Source organism: Lepus europaeus, chromosome 10 (assembly GCF_033115175.1).
Source record: "Lepus europaeus isolate LE1 chromosome 10, mLepTim1.pri, whole genome shotgun sequence".
Taxonomy (NCBI): Eukaryota; Metazoa; Chordata; class Mammalia; order Lagomorpha; family Leporidae; genus Lepus; species Lepus europaeus.
Window position 1 is genome coordinate 57,257,537 of NC_084836.1, and position 27,325 is coordinate 57,284,861.

The 27,325-nt window shown below is 43.8% G+C and overlaps 1 protein-coding gene across 6 annotated transcripts in view; it reads right to left on the reverse strand.

The window, feature by feature from the left end:
* The window catches only part of SRGAP1 (SLIT-ROBO Rho GTPase activating protein 1), a 319,573-nt gene that overhangs the window by 59,689 nt on the left and 232,559 nt on the right, over positions 1-27,325 (reverse strand). For all 6 annotated transcript variants that reach the window (XM_062203307.1, XM_062203305.1, XM_062203303.1 and 3 more), the window contains exons 7-10: positions 24,187-24,408; positions 20,899-21,000; positions 8,971-9,168; positions 7,665-7,749 (exon numbers count right to left, since the gene is read on the reverse strand). In XM_062203307.1, the coding sequence (XP_062059291.1) occupies positions 7,665-7,749; positions 8,971-9,168; positions 20,899-21,000; positions 24,187-24,408 (607 nt within the window). The remainder of the gene's footprint in view (positions 1-7,664; positions 7,750-8,970; positions 9,169-20,898; positions 21,001-24,186; positions 24,409-27,325) is intronic.

The following is a 27,325-nucleotide window of genomic DNA, read 5'->3' on the forward strand; positions in this document are numbered from 1 at the left end:
AGAGCTCGACAAGACAGCTGGCAGAGGGAGCTGGTGCTGCAGCACAAACAGGTGAGCCCCGTCCGCCGCGGCATAGTGCCGTGGTTCACTCGCAGGGCAGGGCAAGCTGGCTTGCTGAGAATTGTGAATGACCATTCCCTGCCTGCAGCACAGCCCTTCACTCTATCATCTGCTCTTGAATAACAAAGTGAAGTGTTTCACTACTATCTATGCATTCAACAGGGGCAACTGTTACTATCAGAGTCTTTCTCAACACAGGTGCAGGCCACTGTCCCTGTCGCCCGAGACTCGGACGGGGGAAGCGCAGAAGACAGGATGTCCTCTACCTCCCACACCCAGCGCTACCCAGCATTTAGCTACAAGTCCCTTCCTTCTGCTGGCCGCCTTCTACGTCCAGGGAGAAGAATTCACGGGAAGGTGTACACGCAACTCCAAAGAACTGATAGATCTTTGGGAATGCCCGAGGAGATCTGGAAAGTAGAGAAGGCAGGCTGGGAGCTGAGTGCCCTGTGAGACACCCTGATGCAATGCTCAGCAGGAAGCAGGCTATCCAGGGTGAAAGCACAGAGAAGATGGGCCTGCAGGTAAGGACTGGAGAGTCACCATCATTCAGGGTGCGCTGGAGGCATGGGCGCTGGCTGAGACGACCCGGGGTGAGTCAGCAGAATGAGCAAGGGGTTGATGGAGAGCAACTCCCTGGCCTGTGCTGTATTCTGTCCTGCTGTATTCTTTATCATAGCATGCAAGTATGCCATGACATATATTAGTAACAATAAAAGCGGCAATGATGTCTACTATTGATTAGATAATAATCAGAGCAATTTATATGTAAGCTCAAATCTTCATAATAACAAGGTACTTCTTCATTGGTCTTATTTTACAGAAGAGACTAAGCAAAGAGGAAAGTGACTCGTTTGGTGTCGGGCTATCAGTGTGGGGTGGGCCTGGCACTAGGTTCCAGTATGTTCTAATTCTACACCTGAGCTCCGATACTGTACTGCATACTACCTTTAAAATTGTGGGGTTTTCCGTGGAGGAACAGTGTTTTTTTCTTCATACTATTGTTGAACTCTTTTACTTAGCGTAGGGTTAACTTTACAATCATTAAGTAAACTGAAAATAGATCATTGTAAAAATTAAGAGTGGGAATGAGAGAGCAAGGAGAAGAAGGGTTGGGGTGTGGGCAGGAGGGAGGGTAGGGTGGGAAGTTATTACTGTGTTCCTAAATCTGTATATATGAAATACATGAAACGTGTATAACTTAAATAAAAAAAATTTAAAAATAAAATTGCGGGGTCTTTTTATTCCTAGAAAATATTTTGAAAGATGGCAGAGGAAGGGTATGTATGGATCATGGTTTATACTTCTGCCTGGTCAATATAGCTAAAGCCAAATGCAAAATACTGAAGATATTAGTAAGTAAATATATACATTGGTAAACTAATAAATATTTATAAACTTATTTTGAATAACACAGGTTAATCACTTTCAAGTAATTCAATGATAACTATGCCAACTCTTTAGCCATGAAATTTTTTTTTTAACTTTGAAATTTTGCTGTTTTTCTTTTTGATTAACATGAAATACTTGTATATTTTAATGCGGGTACATTGCAGTATTATGCATACATCATAAACTCATCAAATTGGGAAAGTAACACTTCCATCCTTTCCTTTTCGTTATGTTTGGAGCCTACCAGCTCCTCTCTTCCAGTTCTTGATACAGAAAAATTATAATACAGAAATTATGCTAGTTTTGGTAAAATATTCCATCCATCTACTCCCCAGATTTAGAAAAAGATGATCTATAAAATGGCATAAAATTACTTTGCTCCATTCTTCCCTGGTTAATAGTGTGAGATAAAAAATTAAGAACCTATAAAAGATACATTTTGAATAATGAACCAAGAGCAAGCTTTGCAAGAACTCTTATTCATGGGAACACCACACTGCCACATGCATCTTTTTTCCAGCTAATAGTCCTAAGTGTCTCCACTGATGAATGAGGCTTTATTTTTTTTTTAAATCGGTATCATCATTAATAGATCAATAACACGCAGACTCAGAAGACTCTGTCTCAGAGACACACGAAAGCTTCCAGTGGTCTGAGGATTAGATTTCCATCACTTTCTTTGGAAGGCTACTTAATTATTAAAAACAAGAAACAACTACCTCCCACCACCTCTACAGAGAAGATATTTAGAGGGGAAAAAAATGACCCACGATCATTCTTGGTACAAATTCCTTCCTCGATTACCCTTACATTTCATTTGAGATTTACAGTGTGAATCCCTTTTCACACCTAAACATATTTTATTGCCATAGAGCAAAAGAAATAGCCAAGTATAGTTTGGTGGAAATTAGAGATTTAAAAAAAAAATCTAAATAAAATATTTAAAATGTGCACAGCTCAAGCCAGACAAAGACCTGCTGGATTTCTCCCTAATGAATGGTGGTGGTGGTGGGGACTCCTGGGGTTACTTTCCAGCAGACCCCGCCCCCCCTTTTTTTTTAAGAAAACGAACTACTGCAGTGCTTTTCTCCAAAAACAGTGATTCACAATCAGCTTCTCCTTTTAAAAGTTTATCTGTAATCCTACTCAAAGACAGACAATGGATTGCGTGAGAATAGCCTAGTTCATTCCTGTGTGAGAAACCTATGCCCCTGTAACATGGAGCTCAGCTCCCAGCATCAGATTTACTGGGTTTAGCAAAAATTGTACCGATATTTACGCTCAACTCCAAGTGCTGCACACAAAGAAGCTGATGTGAACACGAAGGCTCATTACTGAAAAGGAAAATGATTTTAGTGCCTTGGTCTCATATATGCCCGCGTACTGTGGTCAATTTAACATCCATTTAAAAACAAATGACATCACAAGAACTTAATGGTGCTGCAGAGGATGAAGAAGAAGATGACGGCCTGAATGCATTATACATTTCTTTCTCTTTCAACTGTTTCCCAAGATTTGGAGTCCTGAATTTCCATAGTGCCACTTGAAGCGCCCAAGCTGGCTGCTTCGCAATGTTGTAAATCAAAGAATTTACTGGGCTACTGGTAGCCTGCCAAAGACCGAGCAGTAAGGCAGGCCAAACACATGTCTGCAGTTACAGCTTCAGCTGTGTACAATCAACTGCTAAATCCCGGGGTTAGGCTCTATTTGTTTTACTATGAAGGTAGTTTTTGTAGCAGTAAGTCTAGTATAATTCAGAGAGGTGATTTCTACATTAAAAAGTCAGGACGCTCCCTAAACACACCATTTAGTCCTGCACTACTAACCTTATTTAGCCAAATCGGGACGTGGATTCCTTCCTAAGAGCTCACCATTGGATTACTTCACCATGGGCCAGGCGCCATTAACTCTCCCAGTCTCCTGTGGTGTAAGCCAGTTGATAGGAGCATGGCTTGCGCTGAAAGCCTGCAGGCTTACCAGCATCAGGCTCACAGGTGGGGCGTATCTTCCACAGATAGCTCCCAGGAAGGTCTGCCACCCATGGGCAGAGGCCAGGGTGTCTGCTGCCATTAGGCGAAAAACCGCCCGGTTCCTTCTGCAGAGGAAACCAATGCCATGGAGGCCTCACATCCCTGAACACAGCTTGTGTCTCTGGGACACTGGATCTCACCGAGAGAAATTCCAAGACCTAGAAATCTTAAAGTTCACAAGGTACAATATAGCTCTACACAGTTCAGCTGCTAAAGATGGAATCTGGCACATGGATTCAGCAAGTTGGCTAAACTATAGCCCTCTCCATAACGACATGTAAAGGGACATTAACCACTGGGACTTTCTCTCTAGTCCTAAGAACATCTATGTAGGATAAGTGCCATAGAAGTTTCTGGAAGTGACCCAGGCATGTGAACACATGTCTGAATGTGCTGCCAAGAACGCATTCACCCACCACTTAAATTCTCTTAAACTCACAATTTTCTTTTAAATATTTTATTGAGAGGAAGAGCTACAGAGAAGGAGAGACAAAGAGAAAGGTCTTCCATCTGCTAGTTCACTCCCCAAATGGCTGCCAACAGCCAGAGCTGGGCTGATCTTAAACCAGGAGCTTTTTCCAGGTCTCCCACATGGGTACAGGGGCCCAAGCACTTGGGCCATCTTCTACTGCTTTCCCAGGCCATCAGCAGGGAGCTGGATTGGAAGAGCAGCAGCCAGGACACGAACTGGCACCCACATAAGATGCTCGTGCCACAGGCAGAGGCTTACCCTACTACGCCAAAGCGCTGGCCTCTAAACTCACAATTTCTAAAAAAATACCCAGCCTTGTGGAGAAAGACTTTGTGCCTGTAAGCCTTCACTTACACTGATGATAATTCATGTTTTAAGGCTCACAACTGACCTTGAGGGCATCAGTTGGAATATTAAGCATTTCTACATAATAGAGAGGGGGCAAAAAAAGAAAAAAAAAAACTTACATGATTACTATGAGGAAGGAAAAAGTGAGAAAACTGAAATTGAACATGCTTGCCCAAGCAAGAAAAGCATTCAAAGGTACAAAGACCCTACAAAAGCGTAGAAAGAGGCAGTACAAACAATGTTCTTAACTTGAAGAGAACTGACCCAGATTTCGGAGGGGGAGGGAGTTGCTAGCAAATCAGAGCCTGATGACAAAGAGGATATGGCAGTCTGCACCTGGGGAGAGGGGTCCAAGTTCTGATTGGGGATGTACAGGATCAGTCCTCTGCACCATCCCCCCATCACCCTGCCCCCGCTGTCTTGGGAGCTTAGTCCTCTCCCTTTTCCCTGTTGGTGACAAGCTGTTAGTAAGTACATTGATTTTTTTTTTTATATACAATTAAAATGAATAACTGTGAATGTCTGGCATGGTGGTTAAGCCACTCTAGGGACACCCACATCCTATACTGGAGTGCCTGGGTTCAAGTCCCAACTCCAGCTTCTACTCCAGCTTCCCTCTGGTGGACACTCTGGGAGGCAGCAGGTAATGGTTCAAGTACTTGGGCCTCTGCCACTCACATGGGACTCCTAGATTGAGTTCCAGGATCCTGGGCATTTGGGGAGTGAACCAGCAGATGGGAGATCTGCCTCTTAAATAAAATATATCAATTTTTTAAAAATTAAAAATATATTCTTTAAAAGATGTATTTAATTTATTTGAAAGACAGAGTTATAGAGAGAGGTAAAGATAGAGAGGTCTTCCACCTGCTGGTTCACTCTCCAAATGGCTGCAACAGCCAGAGCTGTGCTGATCCAAAGCCAGGAGCTTCTTCCGGGTCTCCCATGTGCATGCAGTGACCCAACGACTTGGGTCATCTACTTTCTGCTTTCTCAAGCCATAGCAGAGAGCTGGATCAGAAGTGGAGCAGCTGGGACTCAAACTGGCATCCATATGGGATGCCGGCACGGCAGGCGGCAGCTTTAACCCACTGCACCACAGCGCCAGCCCCAATGTATGCTTTTATCACAGAGAACATCCTTGTAAACTTTACTTATATTTCCCAATTATTAACATTTGCCAAATTGCTTTACCTTTGCTTTCTCTCTCCTCTATTTTTTCTTTCTGAACCATGTAGAAGTCAGTTGCAGATATTATGACACTTCAGCAAAGTGTTTCTTAGGAATAAGAAGGTTCTTTACAGCCATAATACCATTATCATAATGCCATCTATATTTAAATCGCCCCAATTGTCCTTAAAATATCTTTATAATGTTTGCTTTTCTGACTAGGAATTTAATAAAGATTTGCTCCTGGCTTTGATGTGGCCCAGCCCTGGTCATTGTAGCCATTTGGAGAGTGAACCAGCGGATGGAAGATCTCTCTGTCTGGCTCTTTCTCTCTGCCTCTCAAATAAATAAATAAATAATTCCTAAAAAAGAAAGTGACTCTTAGCCGGCACCATGGCTCACTTCGATAAACCTCCACCTGCGGCGCTGGCACCCGGAGTTCTAGTCCCAGTTGCTCCTCTTCCAGTCCAGCTCTCTGCTGTGGCCTGGGAGGGCAGTGGAGGATGGCCCAAGTGCTTGGTCCCTGCACCCCATGGGAGACCAGGAGGAAGCACCTGGCTCCTGGCTTTGGATTGGCGTAGTGCGCCGGCCATAGAGGCCATTTTGGGGGTGAACCAACGGAAGGAAGACCTTTCTCTCTGTCTCCCTCTCTTTCACTGTCTAACTTTGCCTGTAAAAAAAAAATAAAATAAAGTGAAGATTCACACATTATGTTTGGCTTTTAAAGACACTCTTCAGTGGTTTAAATGTTGCTTTTTTTCTCCCTAGGTGAGATAGCTCTTTCATCCTGGAGTCAGGGTGGAGGCTCAGGTCCTGATGACCTTTCTCCAGCTGTCATTCCCTAGGGAGGATGGGATCACCAGAGGAAATCAGGAGATAAGGTGAGGAAAACACTGCTTTGTGGGTAAGGAAGGTTCTCGCATGGTAGCAGACCGGCATTTAGGTCTAATGGCAGCAATCTGTTTTTTTTTTTTTTTATTTTTGACAGGCAGAGTGGACAGTGAGAGAGAGAAACAGAGAGAAAGGTCTTCCTTTTGCCATTGGTTCACCCTCCAATGGCCGCCGCGGTAGCGCGCTGCGGCCGGGGCACTGCGCTGATCCGATGGCAGGAGCCAGGTGCTTCTCCTGGTCTCCCATGGGGTGCAGGGCCCAAGCACTTGGGCCATCCTCCACTGCACTCCCTGGCCACAGCAGAGAGCTGGCCTGGAGGAGGGGCAACCGGGACAGGATCGGTGCCCCGACCGGGACTAGAACCCGGTGTGCCGGCGCCGCAAGGCAGAGGATTAGCCTAGTGAGCCATGGCGCCGGCCAGCAATCTGTTTTTGACCTGAGTTACTCATGCAGCTCAGTTCTCCGTCTCTCATTTCTTCTTCCCTTCCATGTTCTCTTTCACTTTTTGAAACATTCTGCAGGTTATAGCATGAGTAAAAGCTAATTACAGTTACAGACTATGAGGCACTAGACACAAGGACTTTGTGTCTGTTTTTCTCCTTTTAAATTTCATGAAGACAAAAAGAGAAACAAAATGTACACAGTCCCTTTTGCCTACAGTCCCTTTCCCTCCCAGTTTCCTCATTTGTAAAAATGGGAAAATCAATAGTGTCCAATTAAAGCCCTCAGAACAATGCCTGGCACACACAAAGCCTTCTAAGTATTAGCTCTTGCTGTTGTTTTTGTCATTATTATGAGACACAGCAATCTACTGATAATTTTAGATTATTTCTTAACTACAACCAATGCCTATTGAAAGAAAAAAATAAATCACCAAACTGGTTTAACTGGTTTCTAGAGTCCCAGCTGGGACAAAGACCAGCCAATTAAAACAAACAGGGGTGTGGCTTGAAGGGTAAAGTCCCGAGAAAAAAAGGAAGGAAGGGACTGGTCAGGAGGCAGGAGCAGGTGCAGCCACTGTCCGGGGCACCACACTCTATGAAGTTCCCGCCTGGGCACCTGTGAGTCTGCTTTGCGGCCCTCCCTTGGTTTTATGAGTCTTTGTCAAGGTTAATGTCAAGCTTTAGGGAAAAAAAAAATAGTTAGAGGGAGAACATGATTCTTACAAATGTGGAGAGAACCAAATCTAAATATACAGATTCGTAAAGTACCGATCCACGAGTCACACCGCTCACGGCCTCTGAGGGCATGCACGACACACAGCCATAACCCAGGTCATCTCTGGTCTAGTCCACGTAACTGACCTTCTCCAAGGGTCCTCTGCAGCAAGTCATGTTTGGCCTGGAGCTTTGTGATGAGATTACTGCCTTCCAAATATTCTCTGAGTTTCTGTGAAAGGCAAGATGAATTTTTAATTTGTAAAAAATCATTCCATGTCAGGGGACTTCTCGCAGGAGATCCGAAATGCAGCCACTTTCATATTCCACAGCCCCTCCTAAGGGGAGGACGTCTACAAACTGATCCCGAGCAGGATGTGGCTTGTCTGCTGCTCCAAAGTCCTGCAGCATCAGCCACGGCCTGGGAGCCTGAGGGAGGGACAGGGGAAGGGAACACCGCCATGTTCTTAGGACTGTATCTACAAAACACATCGACTCTGTTAAAAACTAATTAAAATGCTTCTTAAATTTTTTTTCTTATAAAGATGCAGAATCTCAGGTCCCTTCCTCTCCAGCCCTACTGAAATAAAATCTGTTTTTTAGTAAGTTCTCCTGGGGATGCCTGTAGGCATCAAAGTTTAAAAACTTTGTTCAGAGCCGTCCTCTGTTGTCTAAACTCTCACCCAGACTCACAGAGTCAGGAACACTGAGAGCAGACAGGAGTCGGTAGTTCAATAAGGAACCCCAGGTGACTCTGATGCAATGATACAGGCAGCACTGGGTGTTCCTGGATCTGCGCTCCGCCAAGAGCGGCTTGACAGCGGAGGTGCACACATTGGCCTGGTGGCTAACCTACCAGGTGGGACTCCTTTAGCCCAGGCTGGAGTGCCTGGGTTCAATTCCTGGTTCCCACTACTGGCTCTTTCTTCCTGCTAGTGTAGACCCTGGGAGGCAGCCTTCATGGCTCAAGTAATTGAGTTCCTGGCTCCCAGCTTTGGCCTAGCCCAGCCCCAGCCATCAGCAGGCACTTAGAATAAACCAGAACACGGGAGCTTCCCCACATGCGCTTTCTCTCTCTCTCACTGAACAATAACAAAAACAACAAAAAATTAAAAAGAGTGGCAGGTGTGCGGCACAGCTGGTTACACCACCACTTGGGATACCTGCTTTCCATACTGGAATGCTGGTTTAAGTTCCCAGCTACTCTGCTTCTGATCCAGCTTCCTGCTAAACCAACCCGGGAAGCAGCAGAGAACAACTCAAGTACATGGGTCCCTGCCACCCACGGGGGAGACCCGACTGGAGTCCTGGACTCCTGGCTTCAGCCCGTCTTAGCCCTGGTTACTGCAGGCATTTGGGGGAGTATAGGTCTCTCTCTCTCTCTCTCTAGTTCTGGCTTTCCAGTGGATATAAACAAACAAATAAGCAGTGACGTAGGGAACAGTGGGCGCACCATGAAGTAGAACTGCTCGGTTTCCTGCTGGTTAGCTCTTCTCTTGGCGATGCTGGGCTTACTCAGGTAGGTTTCAGAGACAGTAGACTTCACCGACTCTGTGGAGCGACTGTGCTGGAAGCATTCAGAAACATCGTAGTCCTCGATGGTGACCATGTCTTGTATCGTCTGCAAGGTGGCTTCAGTCGTCTTCTTAACCTGGGAACAGAAATATATTTCTCATGTTCATTATTTCATGAATTCCCAAAACAGTCATCTACTCTGTCAGGAGGAGAGTAGGGCAGAGGCCCTGCCCCCAGGGAGTCGGGAGTCTGCTCAGGGAGCCAGAGAGACAGGTAAACTCGACCCCATATCACCAACTTAAGGGGAGCATTTCTGCAGAATTATCCTAAGGAGGATACAACTTTATGTTTGAGTCCTTGTAAATCTCCCACATCACCGGGCACAGAATACACAGATCAATGAATTATCACAAAGTGAATACACACACCTATGGCAACACCACTCACATCAAGAAACAGTCCATTCCACACAATCCTATGCCTCTCCCAAGCACTGCACACACTCTGACACCCCCGGAGGTACACACTACCCTAATTTCTTACATCGTGCATTCATTTTTACCATTTTTGTCCTTTACATCAATGTTATCCTAGAGCATATATGATTTTTGTCTTTGCTTCTTTTGCGCAACTTTAGTGAGACCCATTCCTTTCTGAGTATATTTCATTTCTGAATATTCATTCTAAGAACATATCATAATTCATCCATTTATCTATTGCTGAGGTTTTTTTTTTTTTTTTTTTTTTTTTCCGGCAGAGTTAGACATTGAGTGAGAGAGAGAGAGAGAGAGAGAGACAGAGAGAAAGGTCTTCCTTCTGTTGGTTCACCCCCCAAATGGCTGCTACGGCCAGTGCGCTGCGCCGATCCAAAGCCAGTAGCCAGTGCTTCCTCCTGGTCTCCCATGTGGGTGCAGGGCCCAAGCATTTGGGCCATCCTCCACCGCCTTCCCGGGCCACAGCAGAGAGCTGGACTGGAAGAGGTGCAACCGGAACTAGAACCTGGGGTGCTGGCGCCACAGGTGGAGGATTAGCCTAGTGGGCCGTGGCGCTGGCTGCTGATTTTTTTTTAAAGTGTTAAGCTATCATGAATAATATTGCTATGAGCACAATTTTGTTGGGTCACACACACAAGAACTGTTGCTCACGGGGTATGCCAAATCATTTTCCAACATGACTGTTGTAATTTACATTCCCACTAAAAGAGCAGAATTCTGTTACTCCACATTCTCACCCACAGCTGTTTTTATCAGTCTTTTAAACCATCGTGTTTAAGAGTGGGGTCTGGTATGGCTTTAATATGCATGTGTCTGATGTACGAGATTGAACATACCAGTCTGTTTGTTTATTTTTTTTTTTTTGAAAGGCAAAGAGATAGAGATCTAGTTCACTCCAAAATCTCACAAGCACGACTGGGCCAAGGTGGAGCCAAGAGCTGGGAACTCAGTCCAGGTCTCCCACGTGGGTGGCAGGGAACCAACCTGAGCCATCACCTGTGCCTCCTAGGGTGCAGCTTCGCAGAAAGCGGGAACTGGAAGCAGAGCTGGAACGCAAATCCCAATCGGAGGGCCGGTGCCGTGGCTCACTTGGTTAATCCTCCTCCTGTGATGCCGGCATCCCATTTGGGCACCAGGTTCTAGTCCTGGCTGCTCCTCTTCCAGTCCAGCTCTCTGCTGTGGCCCGGGAGGGCAGTGGACGATGGCTCAAGTCCTTGGGCCCTGCACCTGCATGGGAGACCAGGAAAAGCACCTGGCTCCTGGCTTTGGATCGGCGCAGTGCCGGCTGTAGCGGGAGTGAACCAATGGAAGGAAGACCTTTCTCTCTCTTTCTCACTGTCTATAACTCTACCTGTTAAATTAAAAAAAAAAAAATCCCTATTGGAATGTAGCATTGGAGCATCTTAATTGCCATGTCAAAGGCCGCCCCATATTAATCCTCTTTAAGGCAATCTGGACCTCCTGCCTTAGGAATAATTACTTCAAATAGCTTATTCAGTCTTCTCCTGGGCTATGAGTCTCTTTTCTTTTTAAAACAGATGTGCAAAGAGTTGTATGCCAGCAAACAGGGAAATCTATCAGAAATGGGTAGATTCCTGGACACATACATCCTACCTAAATTGAACCAGGAAGACACAGAAAACCTAAATAGACCCATAACAGAGACAGAAATTGAAACAGTAATAAAGGCCCTCCCAACAAAGAAAAGCCCAGGACCAGATGGATTCACTGCTGAATTCTACCAGACATTTAAAGAAGAACTAACTCCAATTCTTCTCAAACTATTCAGAACAATTGAAAAAGAGGGAATCCACCCAAATTCTTTCTCTGAAGCCAGCATCACCTTAATCACTAAGCTGGAAAATGATGCAGCATTGAAAGAAAATTACAGACCAATTTCCCTGATGAACATAGACGCAAAAATCCCCAATAAAATTCTGGCCAATAGAATGCAACAACACATCAGAAAGATCATCCACCCAGACCAAGTGGGATTTATCCCTGGTATGCAGGGATGGTTCAATGTTCACAAAACAATCAATGTGATACACCACATTAACAGACTGCAGAAGAAAAACCATAATATTATCTCAATAGATGCAGAGAAAAAATTCAATAAAATACAACACCCTTTCATGATGAAAACTCTAAGCAAACTGGGTATGGAAGGAACATTCCTCAATACAATCAAAGCAATTTATGAAAAACCCACGGCCAACATCCTATTAAATGGGGAAAAGTTGGAAGCATTTCCACTGAGATCTGGTACCAGACAGGGATGCCCACTCTCACCACTGCTATTCAACATAGTTCTGGAAGTGTTAGCCAGAGCCATCAGGCAAGAAAAAGAAATTAAAGGGATACAAATTGGAAAGGAAGAAGTCAAACTATCCCTCTTTGCAGATGATATGATTCTTTATTTGGGGGATCCAAAGAACTCTACTAAGAGACTTTTGGAACTCATAGAAGAGTTTGGCAAAGTAGCAGGATATAAAATCAATGCACAAAAATCAACAGCCTTTGTATACACAGGCAATGCCACGGCTGAGAAAGAACTGCTAAGATCAATCGCATTCACAATAGCCACAAAAACAATCAAATACCTTGGAATAAACTTAACCAAGGATGTTAAAGATCTCTACGATGAGAATTACAAAATCTTTTTTTTTTCACTTTTATTTTATTTTTTTTTATTTACTAAATATAAATTTCCAAAGTACAGTTTATGGATTACAGTGGCTCCCCCCCCCCCCATAATTTCCCTCCCACTCGTGCCCCTCCCATCTCCTGCTCCCTCTCCCATTCCATTCACATCAACATTCATTTTCAATTATCTTTATATACAGAAGATCGATTTAGTATATATTAAGTAAAGATTGCATCAGTTTGCACCCACACAGAAACATAAAGTGTAAAATACTGTTTCAGTACTAGTTATAGCATTACTTCACATTGGACAACACATTAAGGACAGATCCCACCTGAGAAGTAAGTACACAGTGACTCCTGTTGTTGACTTAATAATTTGACACTCTTGTTTATGGCATCAGTAATCTCGCTAGGCTCTAGTCATGAGTTGCCAAAGCTATGGAAGCCTTTAGGGTTCGCCGATTTTGATCTTATTCCAACAGGGTCATAGTCAAAGTGGAAGTTCTCTCCTCCCTTCAGAGAAAGGTACCTCCTTTGATGGCCCCGTTCTTTTCACTGGGATCTCACTCGCAGAGACCTTTCATTTAGGTCTTTTTTTTTTTTTTTTTCAGAGTGTCTTGGCTTTCCATGCCTAAAATACTCTCATGGGCTCTTCAGCCAGATCCAAATGCCTTAAGGGCTGATTCTGAGGCCAGAGTGCTGTTTAGGACATCTGCCATTCTATGAGTCTGCTGTGTATCCTGCTTCCCATGATGGATCGTTCTCTCCCTTTTTGATTCTATCAGTTAGTATTAGCAGACACTAGTCTTGTTTGTGTGATCCCTTTGACTCTCAGACCTATCAGTGTGATCAATTGTGAACTGAGATTGATCACTTGGACTAGTGAGATGGCATTGGTACATGCCACCTTGATGGGATTGTATTGGAATCCCCTGGCACGTTTCTAACTCCATCATTTGGGGCAAGCCAAGATACTCTGGAAAAAAAAAGAGGACCTAAATGAAAGATCCCTGCGTGTGAGATCCCAGTAGTAAGAATGGGTCATCAAACAAGGAGGTACCTTTCTCTGAAGGGAGGAGACAACTTCCACTTTGACTATGACCTTGTCTAAATATGATCAGAGTCAGCGAACTCAAAAGGCCTCCATAGCCTTGGCAACTCATGACAAGAGCCTAGGGAGATTACTGATGCCGTAAACAAGAGTGTCAGTTGTTAAGTCAACAACAGGAGTCACTGTGCACTTACTCCTCATGTAGGATCTCTGTCCTTAATGTGCTGTACATTGTGATTTAATGCTATAACTAGTACTCAAACAGTATTTTACACTTTGTGTTTCTGTGTGGGTGCAAATTGTTGAAATCTTAATAGATACTAAACTGATCTGTATATAAAGATAATTGAAAATGAATCTTGATGCAAATGGAATGGGAGAGGAAGCGGGAGATAGGAGGGTTGCGGGTGGAGGGGAAGTTATGGGAGGGAAAAACCATCGTAATCCATAAACTGTACTTTGGAAATTTATATTTATTAAATAAAAGTTTAAAAAAACAGATGTGTAGGTATGGGTATGAGTCTTCCTTTAGTTATCTGTGTTGCAAGTATCTTTCCCACTCTGTGCTGTGGGTTCTCAGTATTTCCTTGTGTTCAGCCTCATGGTCTCCTTCAATGTTAGTGCTTTTCATGCCCTGCTTAAGAAATCTTTTCCTGTATCATGGCTATGAAGATATGGTTTCATATTATATTCTGGGACTTTATTTATCAAAGGTCATATTCCACCTTTGCTTATCAAACTCTAATGTAAATTAATGGCTTCATCGATCTCCCACACAATGTAGACTATACAGCAAAAAGGATATTTGTCCCTCCTGCTTTATATGCTGTTTCTTTAATAAACTACATATTTTCATATGTGACACTGGTTATTGTTTGATGAAGGGGGTCTTCAAATAGTTCATGGAGAATGCCTACTTTGAAAATACTACACATGGATTTCAATATGTTTTGCAGCAAAATAAACTTCTTTGAATTGTCTTCCCTGCAAACTTTTTGAAGTAACTTCATATATAGTCATTATTCATTTAACTTGATCTGTTTATAACATCCTTTGATCTTTATTCCTTACATTTTAAGAGCACCCTCTAGATGTTCTTTTAGTAAGAGTTTAGGTTTGTTGACTTGGAGGTTTCTTCTTTTATTTCACCCTCATTAAGACAGTTTTCCTAGTTGGCAGTTGACTTCCGTTCTGTACGTGGAAGCTGTCACTGGACGCTCTCGTGGCTTCATGATCCTATTGGGTGCAAAGTCTGCTGTCTGGTGTGAGTTTGCCTGAAACCTCTTTCTTTCGCCAGCTGCTTTTCAAGTTCTCGGTTATGTCCATCTCTGGGTTCTATTAGCTCCACCATCATGTGTTTAGCTTGGAATTGTTTTTCACATCTTGAGTCTGATGCTTTTCCATAAGCTCTAGTAAGTACGTGGCCTTTAGCTTTTCAACGGTTGACTCTCTTCCCTATGATTCTTCTTCCTGGAGTTCAATTAGCATACAGACATCACTATATTCTCTTCTCTTCTCTTCTGTATTTTCTATCTTCTTATTCTTCCGTGCTGCATTATGATAACTTTCTTCTAAAGTGTTGTCTTCCATGATAATTCTCTCTTCAGCTGCATCTAGTCTGATGTTAAAACACAGGCTGAGGGTCCGGAGCCATGGTATAGCAGGTAAAGCCACTACCTGTGGTGCTGGCATCACACACAGTTCACATCCTGGCTGCTCCACTTCTGATCCAGCTCCCTGCTAAAAGCCTGGGAAAACAGCAGAGGGTGGCCCAAGTCCTTGGGCCCCAGCACCCACACAGGAGACCTAGAAGAAGCTCCTGGCTCTGGCTCAGCTCCAGCCATTGCAGCCATTTGGGGAGTAAAACCAATATACAGAAGATACCTCTCTGTCTTTACCTCTCTCTCTGTAATTCTATCTTTCAAAAGAAAAAAGACTGTAAAAATGACTTATTTAGTTGAAAGAGAGAGAGAAATTGAGAAAGAGAGAAAGATGGTTCACTCTTCAAAGGCTGAGAGGCTGGAAGATCAAAACTCAGCTCAAGTTTTCCATATTGGTGGCAGGGGCCCAAGAACTTAATCTATCATCTGCAGCCTCCTGAAGTATGCATTAGCAGAAAGCTAGAAGTAGCAGCAGTGTTGGGACTGAAACCCAGGCACTTTGGTATGGGATGTGGCCATAGGATAGAACCATGTTCTTATGAAAACAAAAAAATAACCAAAATCCAAAAAACAAACAAAAAACTGGAGGTGGAAGCAAGATCAAGTGCACACATAGAGACTATGCATGCAAAGAGCCGAAGTCAACAGTGTTGTTTTCCTTCTTTTTCTCAGCTTCCTTACCAGAAGCAGCGGTGTCAGACTTAGATTTGGAATTGTCAGGAAGAATCACGGATGTGACAGAAGCCACCAGACACCAGGCCCCTGGTTCCATGTCATCCCAGGGGATGTTCTCACCCAGGAATGACAATAGCTTCCGGCTCACACAGCCATGGTGATAAGTCACAGGGGGAATACAATGAAGCAAACATGATCAGGGAAACACAGGGTTGGTAGAAGGAGAAGCTAAAGATGTGGCAGGGGATTCAACAAACCAAGGAATGTCCATACTGCAGGAGCTGCACAGGTGGCTGAGCTCTGAGCTATGGACCATAATAAGGAAGAGGGAGAGGTGACTTCCTTGGGCTTTTGTAGCTTGGCTCTTTTGCCTCTTTTTGTGCTTGGGACAGCATGTGGCACAAGAAGCTGTTTGGGTGGTCTCCGTCCCCAAAAACACTGTGTTAGTTTGCTACAGCAAAGCAGACTGAGCTGCTTATACACTAGTAATCTATCATCTTGTAGTTCTGGAGACTGGAAGTCCAAAGTTAAGGTATCAGTCGGCTGAGTTCTTTCCTTCTGTGGACTCTGGGAGAGATCTAGTGCAGGCATCCTTCCTTGGCTTGTACATGGCTGTCTTGTTTCTAGTCTCAAAGATTTATCTTATTTATTTGAAAGACAGAGTTACATTGTGAGGTAGAGCCAGAGAGAGAAAGAGAGAGAGAAAGAAAGAGAGAAAGAGAGAAAGAGAGAGAGAGAGTGAGGTCCTCCATCCGCTGGTCCACTCCCCAAATGACTGCAACGGCCAGAGCTGAGCTGATCCAAAGCCAGGAGCCAGGAGCTTCCTCCAGGTCTCCCATGCAGGTGCAGGGCCCAAGCACTTGGGCCATCCTCCACTGCACTCCCGGGCCATAGCAGAGAGCTGGCCTGGAAGAGGGGCAACCGGGACAGAATCCGGCACCCTGACCGGGACTAGAACCTGGTGTGCCGGCGCCGCAGGCAGAGGATTAGCCTAGTGAGCCGCGGCGCCGGCCATCAATTCCGATTTAATGGCTCATTTGGGTACACCGGGTCCTGGGGATAGTCTAACAGACATTATCCTACATCCATTTTTCACAGCCACCTACCACACTGTTTAGAGCTCTAAGCTGAGGTTCAGAACAGTTTATTAATATTTCTCTCGCCAGTGACCAGCACAGTGCCTGGAACACAGAAGGCTGTCATAGGATGTTCCCTGAAGGAAGGGAAGAAATGGAAGGCACCCGGCTGCAAATCCACGGGTGCCCACACGTGTTCCGTGTGCACCAGCCATGTGTGCTTCCCTGCCAATTCATCCCGAGCGCTGTGCTTGTCGTTGGGGTGCCCTGCTTCTCACATACCCTCTCCAGAAACTCTCCCCATTCCCCTTGGTTTTCTTTTGGATCAAGATCTTCCCTTGAGTGAGACAAAGCTCACCCGAAGCACAAAATATGGGTTTGCAGCAAAAGATAGCTGATCCTGTTTTCAATTTTGGCCAAGATGGAGTCACTTCAGTGATGACAAGGGCAGTTAGGTCTCGCTTAGGCTTTTACTGCTGCCTCATCAGTAGAAGACTGAAGTCATGTCAGACACACGTAAACAGGCAAAAATTAAGTTCAAGGCCAGGGAGAAGCCCAGGAACAGTAATTATAATTCACTGGTCATGAAGCTTTACATCTTACACCAATTCTCCACGAGGAATTCATCACTGATTTACATGACTTGGGATTCTGCTGTGGTCTTCGTTACTATGGGAAATCTGGGGGGAAATGGGATTTTTTTTCTACCCTAGGCAGGAGGTGTAACTGAAGTATGTCTTACTTCCCTAATTATCCATGCCATAAAAACTGTCGCAGATGTTTGCCTAAAGTCTTGCTCATTGTTGTTGAAAATATCTTGTGGAAGGAATATATTTTTATAACAGTCTGAAAAGCTGCTAGTGGAAGATTTTAAATGGTGCTAGGAAAATATATATGGGGCTGTCAGTTCATTAAACACTGTTGCAGGATGATCGAGGAATCACAGGTTTCTCTCATTTGTATTCCCCTCAGGGTGGGAGTTCTACTATCATTTGAGAAGGACTAGTTGTTTCCTATGTGAGAAGATTTCACTGAGAGCATGGAAGTGACATGTTGATGAAAACTCTATTTTCTGGACCAAAAACTGGCACAAATGGTCTGAAAATGGAGCAAACTACTTAAAACCAATACTTTTCTAAAAATATGAAAGCCATGGTTGCTCTACTTAATGTAATTCATGTTTCTCTTTCTTTGGTTGTGTTTAGATAAAGAGAGGAAAGAAGGACTTTAAGAGAAAGGAGTTGTAATATCTTGATAATTACTCAAGAGACAGACGATGAAAGAAAGCAGCAATGAGAATGACCCGTAACAGAAATTTCTAAGGCAAAGGTTAAATACAAATTTTCAGGGCAGTTTTTGCGCCGTAGTAGGTTAAGCCACTGCCTGTGCTGCCTATATCCAATATTGGAGCACTGGTTTGAGTCCTGGCTGCTCCACTTCCAATCCTACTCCCTGCTCATGCACCCGGGAAAACTGTGGATTATGGGATACCCACATGGGAGACCTGGATGCAATTCTAGGGTCCTGGATTCGGCCTGGCCCAGCCCCAGCTGTTGCAACCATTTGGGGGAATGAAGCAGCAGAAGTGAGTTCCTTACTTAGGGTAGAGAAAAGCATTACCCTGGGATCACAAATCAATGATAATTGTGTTGTGTCCACGTAAACTACTTGTTACAGTCTGCCTCTCATGCTGGACATCTGTCTTTGGCTCATCCCTGCACTCCCATACCGGGTAAAATATCTGAAATGTAGAAGCAGTCAACACATATGTATTGCACTCAAATGAACTGAACCACAGGAACAAAATGTCATCACTGGACTCTCAAAGCCTCTCATCACAGAACTTCGGCTTCTCCATCAGCTCATCTCTGAGAACAACCTGTAGGATAACCAAACTGCCCTATTCCCCCAGGGCATCTGGATATACACTGAAACATCTTGTCCTCCTTCCACACCTAAGGCAATATACTGGCTGCCCAAAGTCTAACTTTCTCTGGGAACCCCACTCTACTACAGCGAATTTTGTTCTGAGTCCAGTGAATCATGAACCACCAGTCATGCTCACAAGAAACATCAGGATAAGCCACCGGATTTGCTGCTGCAGCTCCTTTTTCAACAGTCACCCTCAACAGGCACTGGCTGCTTCTATCAGTTCACAAGGACACCGTGATTGTCCACAGGAAGGGCCACACACTCAGAGACCAGCAGAGGCCAGACAGGTAACACGAATATACTTGTCCTACGTAGGAAAATGGCGAGTTGAATGGAGAAGGCCAACACTCCAGCTCTTCACTTCATAATGCAACGCTGGGCCACATTTGCCAGGCTTTTTATTTTATTTTATTTTTTTTTTGAATAGGGCAAAACTTCTGGAGCCAAACAAAACAGGCCTGTGTGCTGCCAGTCTTGACCTTGTATATAACACACTTTTACTACAGTTTAGAGAATGTTTTCCAAATAAAACAGCAGGAGGATATAGCAGGTGAAAAAAACTGGAAGTCAGTAGATAGAACAAACCGCAGATGTAGAAGCGGCCATTGTGCGTGGTACAGACGGAGTGCTGATGCCAGCTTCTGATCCAGCTTCGTGTTAATGCACCTGAGAGGCAGTAAATGATGGCCCAAGTGTTTGGGTTCCTGCTACTCCTGTGGAAGTTCTGGATGGAGTTCCTGGCTCCTGGCTTTGGCCTGGCCCACCTTATTCCCTTGATGTTGTAGGCACTGTGGGAGTGGACCAGCAGATAGAGGATCTCTCTCTCTCTCAATCCCTCTCTGGTCTCTCCCCCTCTCTGTCTTTCAAATAAATAAATTAAAATAACAAAAAACAAACCTGAAGATCTAATGGGATCCCACAAACTTCATTAGGCAAAGACACTACCTCAAGGAAAGTAATACTGTCCTGTTGGAAGGGCTCATTTATGGGACTTTATCTAGAGGTCCTATGTGTTGTATTTCAAACACATACAAATGAGTAAGGGCTGGTCTGGTTCCTCTAGCAAGAATGGAGGCCAGAAAGCTACAATGGGATCTGACCAAGTTATACTGGTATGGAAACATGTCCCTCTGTCTTAACAGAAACAAACACACACAAACTCAAAATATCCCAGGGGGATTAAAATAAAACAGGGGGCTAAAGTGAATTTTGCTAATTCATTTAATCAGGATAAGTTTTTTTTTTTTTCTCCTCTCTACATTCCTTCCTTTCGACAACTATTTCAGAAAACACATGACTTCCGTGGGGGCTGTCAACCAGAGAGTTCTGTGAGCGGGCGATATCTAGGCTGGCCAATCCGAGAATCCCACTCTCTGGAGGTAACGGCTGGTCCAGATGCGTGCATGAATGAAGAACCAGTCCTGTTTCAGAGCAGACTCTGGAGACACGTGAGATGGGATGCTCAGGGGAAGATGCTAGTCTCGATCTGTCCCCCAAACCCTACCAACACACGTGAAGACTCGCTTAAAGTGAGGAAAAGAGAGGGATTCCCGATAGCAGCAGCTGAACACAAGTCCACTGTCTGAGTCTGCTGCAGATACCGACCAGTGTGTTAACTCTGCAACTAGAATAAGTTTGATTTAGGTTTCTACAAATTACAACTGGGAGCCTTGCTAATACAACAAACATTTGCGGTTCATATTTTTATGTTAGGACCCAAGTGAGTTAATTTCAGACACAGGCAGCTGAACTGTACAATTGCTTCCTGGCTCAATATATTTTTAATTCTCATTTTATGTGCATTCTATTTAAATGCAGTAATGGCAAGAAATAAACATGTTTAATTCTCATTCAAGAACCTTCAAAATATATTTTCTGTACTAATTAGATGAATAATTTCATGTGCAATCCCCCAAATTTAGAGAATACAGAAAAGCATAAAGAAAAAAAAAAAAAAACAAGTACTAATTTCAAAAGTTAGAATTAGACTACTATGTCACCCAGTCAACACATGATACATTATTTTTGGGACACACAAGTGAATGTTAAGTTGGAAAATCTATGGGAAATGTATTTGGTATGACCTACAATTTATATAAAAAAGAGATGTTTGCATGTCTGTACAGTACATTGCTGGTGACGCATTCACACATGGTAGGATACAGACCCTCTGCCGTTGTCCTCTACAAAGACCACTGTGGAAGCCCTGAGAGCCGAACACGCACAATGAAGGGACTGCGTACAGAGACGTGCCTCTGTCTCTGTGTGAGAACACCTCCCACTCCACAGCTGGATTCAGATGACAGGCAGGGTAGAAAACATGCTCACCTCCTCATTCTCGATTTTGAGCGTGGCCAGTCGGGACTGCAGCTGCTGGTACCTGAGCATGAGCTCTGCCTGGACTGGCTGCTGCGCGCTGACCTGACACACCTGTTGGAGAAGCGCAAGCCACAGTTACAGCAAGGCACCACTCAGCAGCCTCCGGACGCTCGGCTCTCCCGTTAAAACGCTGCACGCACGGATCGTGCCAGTCCTCTCCAGATCTCCATGACGTACTTACTTTCAGCGGCCACCTCCGAACTTCGGCTTGAAAGGCAGGCTTGTTGTGCAAACAGCAAGCATAGCACCCAGTTGCTTAGCTCGGCTATGACTGGGTCAGCGCAGCTGCAGGAAGCGCTGCTCTAAGAACGGGGCGGTTTTCAAGATGCAGCTCCAGTGCTGGAGTCTCAGTCCTGGGACTGGCAGTGACTTGGGTGGGGGGCAGAGTGCAGAGTGCCAGGCAGCTCACTGGTTGAAGCAGGGCTCTGCAGTTTGTGTGTGTGAATCCCACCTCTGCCACCGCCTAGCCATGTGACTGTGGTAAGCTACAAAACCTCAGTTTCCTCGTCTGTAAAACGAGGGTAAGAATGTCTATACCGGCCGGCACCGTGGCTTAACAGGCTAATCCTCCGCCTTGCGGCGCCGGCACACCGGGTTCTAGTCCCGGTCAGGGCGCTGGATTCTGTCCCGGTTGCCCCTCTTCCAGGCCAGCTCTCGGCTGTGGCCCGGGAAGGCAGTGGAGGATGGCCCAAGTGCTTGGGCCCTGCACCCCATGGGAGACCAGGAGAAGCACCTGGCTCCTGGCTTTGGATCAGTGCGATGCGCCGGCCGCAGCGGCCATTGGAGGGTGAACCAACGGCAAAAAGGAAGACCTTTCTCTCTGTCTCTCTCTCTCTCACTATCCACTCTGCCTGTCAAAAAATAAATAAATAAATAAATAAATATCTATACTATGGTACTGGTACAGAGTCAGAAACTAAGAAAATGTGAATGGCCAATGCCAGCATCTTTCAACTGTGCCTCCCCTGTCAGGTACATCACACGATTTACCATGAACTTGAAGAGGCCACTTAGGCTTTGGATGTAAGGTATTTTGGCCACGAATGCAGTTCTGGATAAGCTCAAAATGACAGCATTATTAAAATTGCACCAGAAACAATTTCTTCTCATCTTCCTTGTTAGAAAAATGCCCTTGGCTTTCACGGGGTCTCCAAAACATGAAGATGATTGCTTCCTGACAGAACGTGGCCATCAAAATAGGGAACAGACTCACTTTGTTAGAATAGTACCAAGAAGAAAACCATTCACATCCCACTGAAGTCTTGTTTGTGACACTTTATCAGTCCATGTTTAACATTTCCACAATGGAAAATTGAAACAGTAACATTTGGTTTTGGAGGAGAGATACTGCTATGTGCAATAAGCCATTCATCTTGCTTGTCAAAATTCATATGCTGTTGACAGAAAAAACTGCTTACCGTTTCTAATCAAGTAATTTGTTCTATCAAATAAAACTAAAGTTTATTAGAAAACAGCAGGTACAGATCTGCATCTATGAAATCCGCCTACATGAGTTCTGACACAGTAAGACTGTTGATATCGGTAACAAGCTGACTTCAAAAAGTTCATGGAAAATGGAATTAAAGATAAGTTTCTGGGGCCAGCACTGTGGCATAGAAGGTTAAGCTGCTGTCTGTAGCGCTGGCATCCCAAGTCTCAGCTGTTCCACTTTTAATCTAGCTTCCTGCCTGTGTACCTGGGAAAGCAGCAGAGGCTGGCCCAAGTCCTTGGGCCCCTGTACTCTCATGGGAGACAGGGAAGAAGCTCCTGGCTTCTAGCTTTGGCCTAGCCCAGCCTCAGACACTGTGGCCATTTGGGGAGGAAACCAGTGGATAGAAAATCTCGCTCTCTGTCTCTCCTCTCTAACATTGCCTTTCAAATTTAATTTTTCAAAAAGGACAAATTTCTTTTGGTGCTACAAATCCTTTCGAAATTCATAAATAGCTTTTCATAATGTGTATTTCCAAGAACTTTTTGATGATTCTTCAAAAGTATGGATGTCAGTTTTTTTATAATAAAATAAACTGAATTTTTAATTCTATTTTCCATGTACTTTTTGAAGTACCTTGACACAGCTTACATATCTTAATATATTTGGTGTCTAAGAAAAATACAACTTATGGCCGGCGCCGTGGCTCAATAGGCTAATCCCCCACCTTGCGGTGCCGGTACAACGGGTTCTAGTCCCGGTCGGGGCTCCGGATTCTGTCCCGGTTGCCCCTCTTCCAGGCCAGCTCTCTACTGTGGCCAGGGAGTGCAGAGGAGGATGGCCCAAGTACTTGGGCCCTGCACCCTATGGTAGACCAGGAGAAGCACCTGGCTCCTGCCATCGGATCAGCGCGGTGCGCTGGCTGCAGCGCGCCAGCCGCGGCGGCCATTGGAGGATGAACCAACGGCAAAGGAAGACCTTTCTCTCTGTCTCTCTCTCTCACTGTCCACTCTGCCTGTCTAAAAAAAAAAAGGAAAAAAAAAAAGAAAAATACAACTTCAAAGAAATCTTCCATGAATATTATACTTACACGTATTTTTAAAAGACTGTTTTTACCATAGCTAAATTGAATTTTTAATGTTAGTTTTATTTTGCACAGCTGAATACAAAATGCTGTACAGCAGCTTCCACTGGTTGGTTTTTCTTGTTTTCTCCCTATCCATAGATACTATAAACAACTGTAACTCATAATCAGTTTAAGAAGTTTTTTGGTGGGGCAGGGAAAAATAGGATAAAAAGCTAAATTCATATAAATAATCTAAGACATAATATATATAATTTCTAGTGCTCATTTTACCAATGTGGAATCAGCTTGAGTCTTAAACACATGTTTTGCATTGTTTTTTCTCTCTTCCATTTTTCTGCTGTTTATAGTTTTTTTTCTTTTAAACAAGGGATCTTTAAGTCAGGATTACAAGGAGTTTTCAGACAGATTCTACAGGGCCAGAACAAAAATTTTTTTTTAAATTTAAATTTAAATGTCTTGAGGTGGAGGCAGAACTTTCCATCTCATCTTGGACACTTCAGAGTCTACAGTCAGGCAAGCCTGTGCCTTTATTTGTTTGGATGCTACAGGAATTTTGAGTACCTGACCCTTGCTTTTCAGTGTGGTAGCAGCTGACCTCAGCATTAAGTAAAGAGCCTGTGCAAGGCCAGGGGCCAGAATACAACTGGGAATTCTTACCACTGCTGGGTTACAGCAGGGGAGCAGAATCCAAAGGGAAGAGACTTGAAAACCAACTACTGACCTCATCACCCATGTGAGACTGAAACTCAAACTTCACTGGTGGACAGAATGCAGCAGGGTACATCTCCATGAATCTCTGCTTATCGCTCCTGGGCTCTAAGTTGTCAACTGCGTTCTCAATGATGTCCAAGCCTTCGTGTCGGGAGGTTTCGAGGTTATACTCCGCAGAGAGGTATGTTCTCAGGGCTCTGTTCAGACTTGCGTGGTAGCCAAGATCACAGCACTTAGAACATAAAAGAGCGCCATAAACAAAAATTAGCTTTAAAAGTGTTATGCAAGTCAGAAAGGACCACATATTGAATGATTCCATTTATACAACATGTTCAGAACAGGCGAATCTATATAGACAGAAAGTAGTTTAGTGGCTGCCTATGGCTTGGGGATTGAGGGATTGGGGGATGATAGCTGAGGAGTATAAGACTTCTTTGTGGGGGTAATGAAAATGTTCTAAAATTGCTGTAGTGATGGATAACCTACTCTGTAAATATCAAAGGCAACTGTAGGTTTTTAGTGGTTGAACTATATGGTACGTGTGTTATATCTTAATAAAGTTGTTAAAAATAAAAGCAACAAAATAAAATACTGAAAGGAAATGATGAAAAAATAGCATTCAAGTTTCATTCATACAATACTGAGATTGAGAAAATGATTCATTGAAAGCCTTCTAGGCTGCACATATACTAACAGTAGTCTTTTGCATTTGCATATTTATTGAAGACTCAAGAATAATATGTACTCTTTCAAAAGTAGAAGAACAGATTTGAATCTGCCAAAATAGCCCATGAATGCCTTCCCTCTTTATCCCCAGAATAAAATTCTTAAATAAGAAATGAATGCCAAAGTCCTCTCATTGAAGACAGAATTTTCTTCAGTACTCCTTGGAACAAAAGAACTTGAGATTCTTCCATTTCCATTAACTTTAATTTGTATTTGTGCTTATTTTTTCATGTTATATTTTATTTTAAAAATAGAACTGGATCAATTATTGGCAGAATTTTTTATTGTACATAAAACTAGTACAAATCCCTTTAAGAGGAAACTTGTGTTTTCAAGGGTACAAAACCAGGTCATCCCTTTATTTTTCTAATGAACTTCAATCAATTCAATTTGATTCAACTCCCTAATTGTCCAGGAGCCAGGGAAACTGCAAGTGTCAGGGTATATGAAGACTGGAACACAGTGAAATCTCTCTTTCCTCAAGGAATTTGACATGAAATGTTCATTAGTTTGCTAATAGCAGTAGTAGAAGGGTACAAAAGAATCAACATTTGTGCAGAAGACGTATCCACAAGAATGCTATCAGATCTGCCGTTATGAAGGTACATATGCAATTATTGTCTTGTCCTTAGAAATACCGAACTATTTAATTCTACCCTTTACCATCCAATTTTGCAATTGTTAAATTTGGAATTTTTAGGTGAAGAAATCTAAAATCCTGCTTTCTATAGTTCCATCTGTGCAGCAGGAGTAACAGCTTCCCCAAGAACTTACTAGAAATATAAACTCTTAGGTCCCATTCCCAACCTATTAATTCGGAGTCCGAAGTTCAGAAAGGACCCAGGGGTAGGTGTGTGGCTCAGTGGTTAGGATGCTGATTTCCATATCAGAGTGCTTGGGTCCCAGTTCTGCCTATACTCCTGATTCCTACTAATGTGCACCCTGGGAGGCAGCGGGTGATGGCTCAAGTCACCTACTTGAGAGATCTGGATAACCAGCTCCTGGTTTTCACCTGGCCCAGGCTCAGCTGTTGCAGGCATTTGAAGAGCGAACCAGCAGTTGGGAGCCCTCCATCTGCCTGATTCTGTCTCTCTGCCTCTCAAAGAAATAAATTAACAAATTTTAAAACATCCACAGGTGACTCATTAAACCGTCTGAGAAGCACTTCTCTAAAACAATCATCTAGTAAAAGGGTTCTACAGCTCCGTCCTTTGGGGGTGTTACTTCCCAAAGTGGGCAACAGGACTGGGTTATAGATTGATTCCTTGATGAGAAACATCAGAAGGAACTTGTGACACTGCAATTACAAACACAATCATGAAACGCAGCCATCAGTCTCGTCACTAACACATTTCCAGTGGAATCAGCTGCACTCAAATAGAGAATGATTCATTTTCGGTTAATTTAAAAATTCTAGTCTCAGATGACTAAGATAACAAAGTCCTCTTTTATTCTTCTTTCTCTGCAAAAAACCCAGAATAGTTCTATGTAGCACATCAGAGGACTGAAAAATTATTGTATCTTCCCATAACACCTTATTTTGTGAAAACATGAATTTATAAAGGAAACGGCCTCAATTCTTTGAGATGTGCCAGTGCTTCAAAAACATCCTACTATTCCAAAAGAAGACAGATCCGACTTGATTATAAGGAAGCAGATGAGACAAGCTGCTTTACTTTATGAGTATTGATCCCAATGGGACTTCATAAGAAATTGAAATTGAGACGAAAGCAACAAGCCAGAGAAAGGCCTTTACTTCCCCAAGCAAAAACCAAGTCTCTTACAACTTGAAAGAGAAAGGAAGAAGAGCAAGCAAAACAAAAAAGCAAGAAATCTAACCCCCAACAACCTCATTGATTTGGTGCTCTGAAAAATATCAAGTTTTTATTATCCCCAGACATAAGCAGCTCACTACTCAAAATTCTAAGTGTGTCTTCTTTGGGGGGAATGAAGGTCAAGGCAACAGATGCACCAGTGCCTGCTTCCACAGCCGGTGCAGTCAGGTGAACCCGGAGAGAGGCAGGGACCTGACTGCACTGTGGCTTCCTACCAGCCTGGGAGGAGCCTGCACGCGGCCCAGGAACTCATCTGGAGACTGCAGATCTCTCCCGAACACTGAGTGCTGCACCGAGGAGGCTCCTGGGATGAGTCGTGAGGGGAACTTTTCTCTTCCGACCTTAACAGTGTTTGCCAGCCTGGAAGGTCACTGAACTGGCACGATGTTGCTCCTACCGATAAGCAGCATTTCTGTACTCGAAAGCACGTTACATTTAAACAAGAAACAGTGAAAAACATTCTTCTCCAAGGTCTCCTGAGATAGCGAGGCCAGTCATAGGATCATTCCCCCCCTCCCTAAACTAGAAGCTGAAATGACACTGGATATTGTTAAGATTCAAGATGCTTGGTTAACAAGGTCTAAAGTA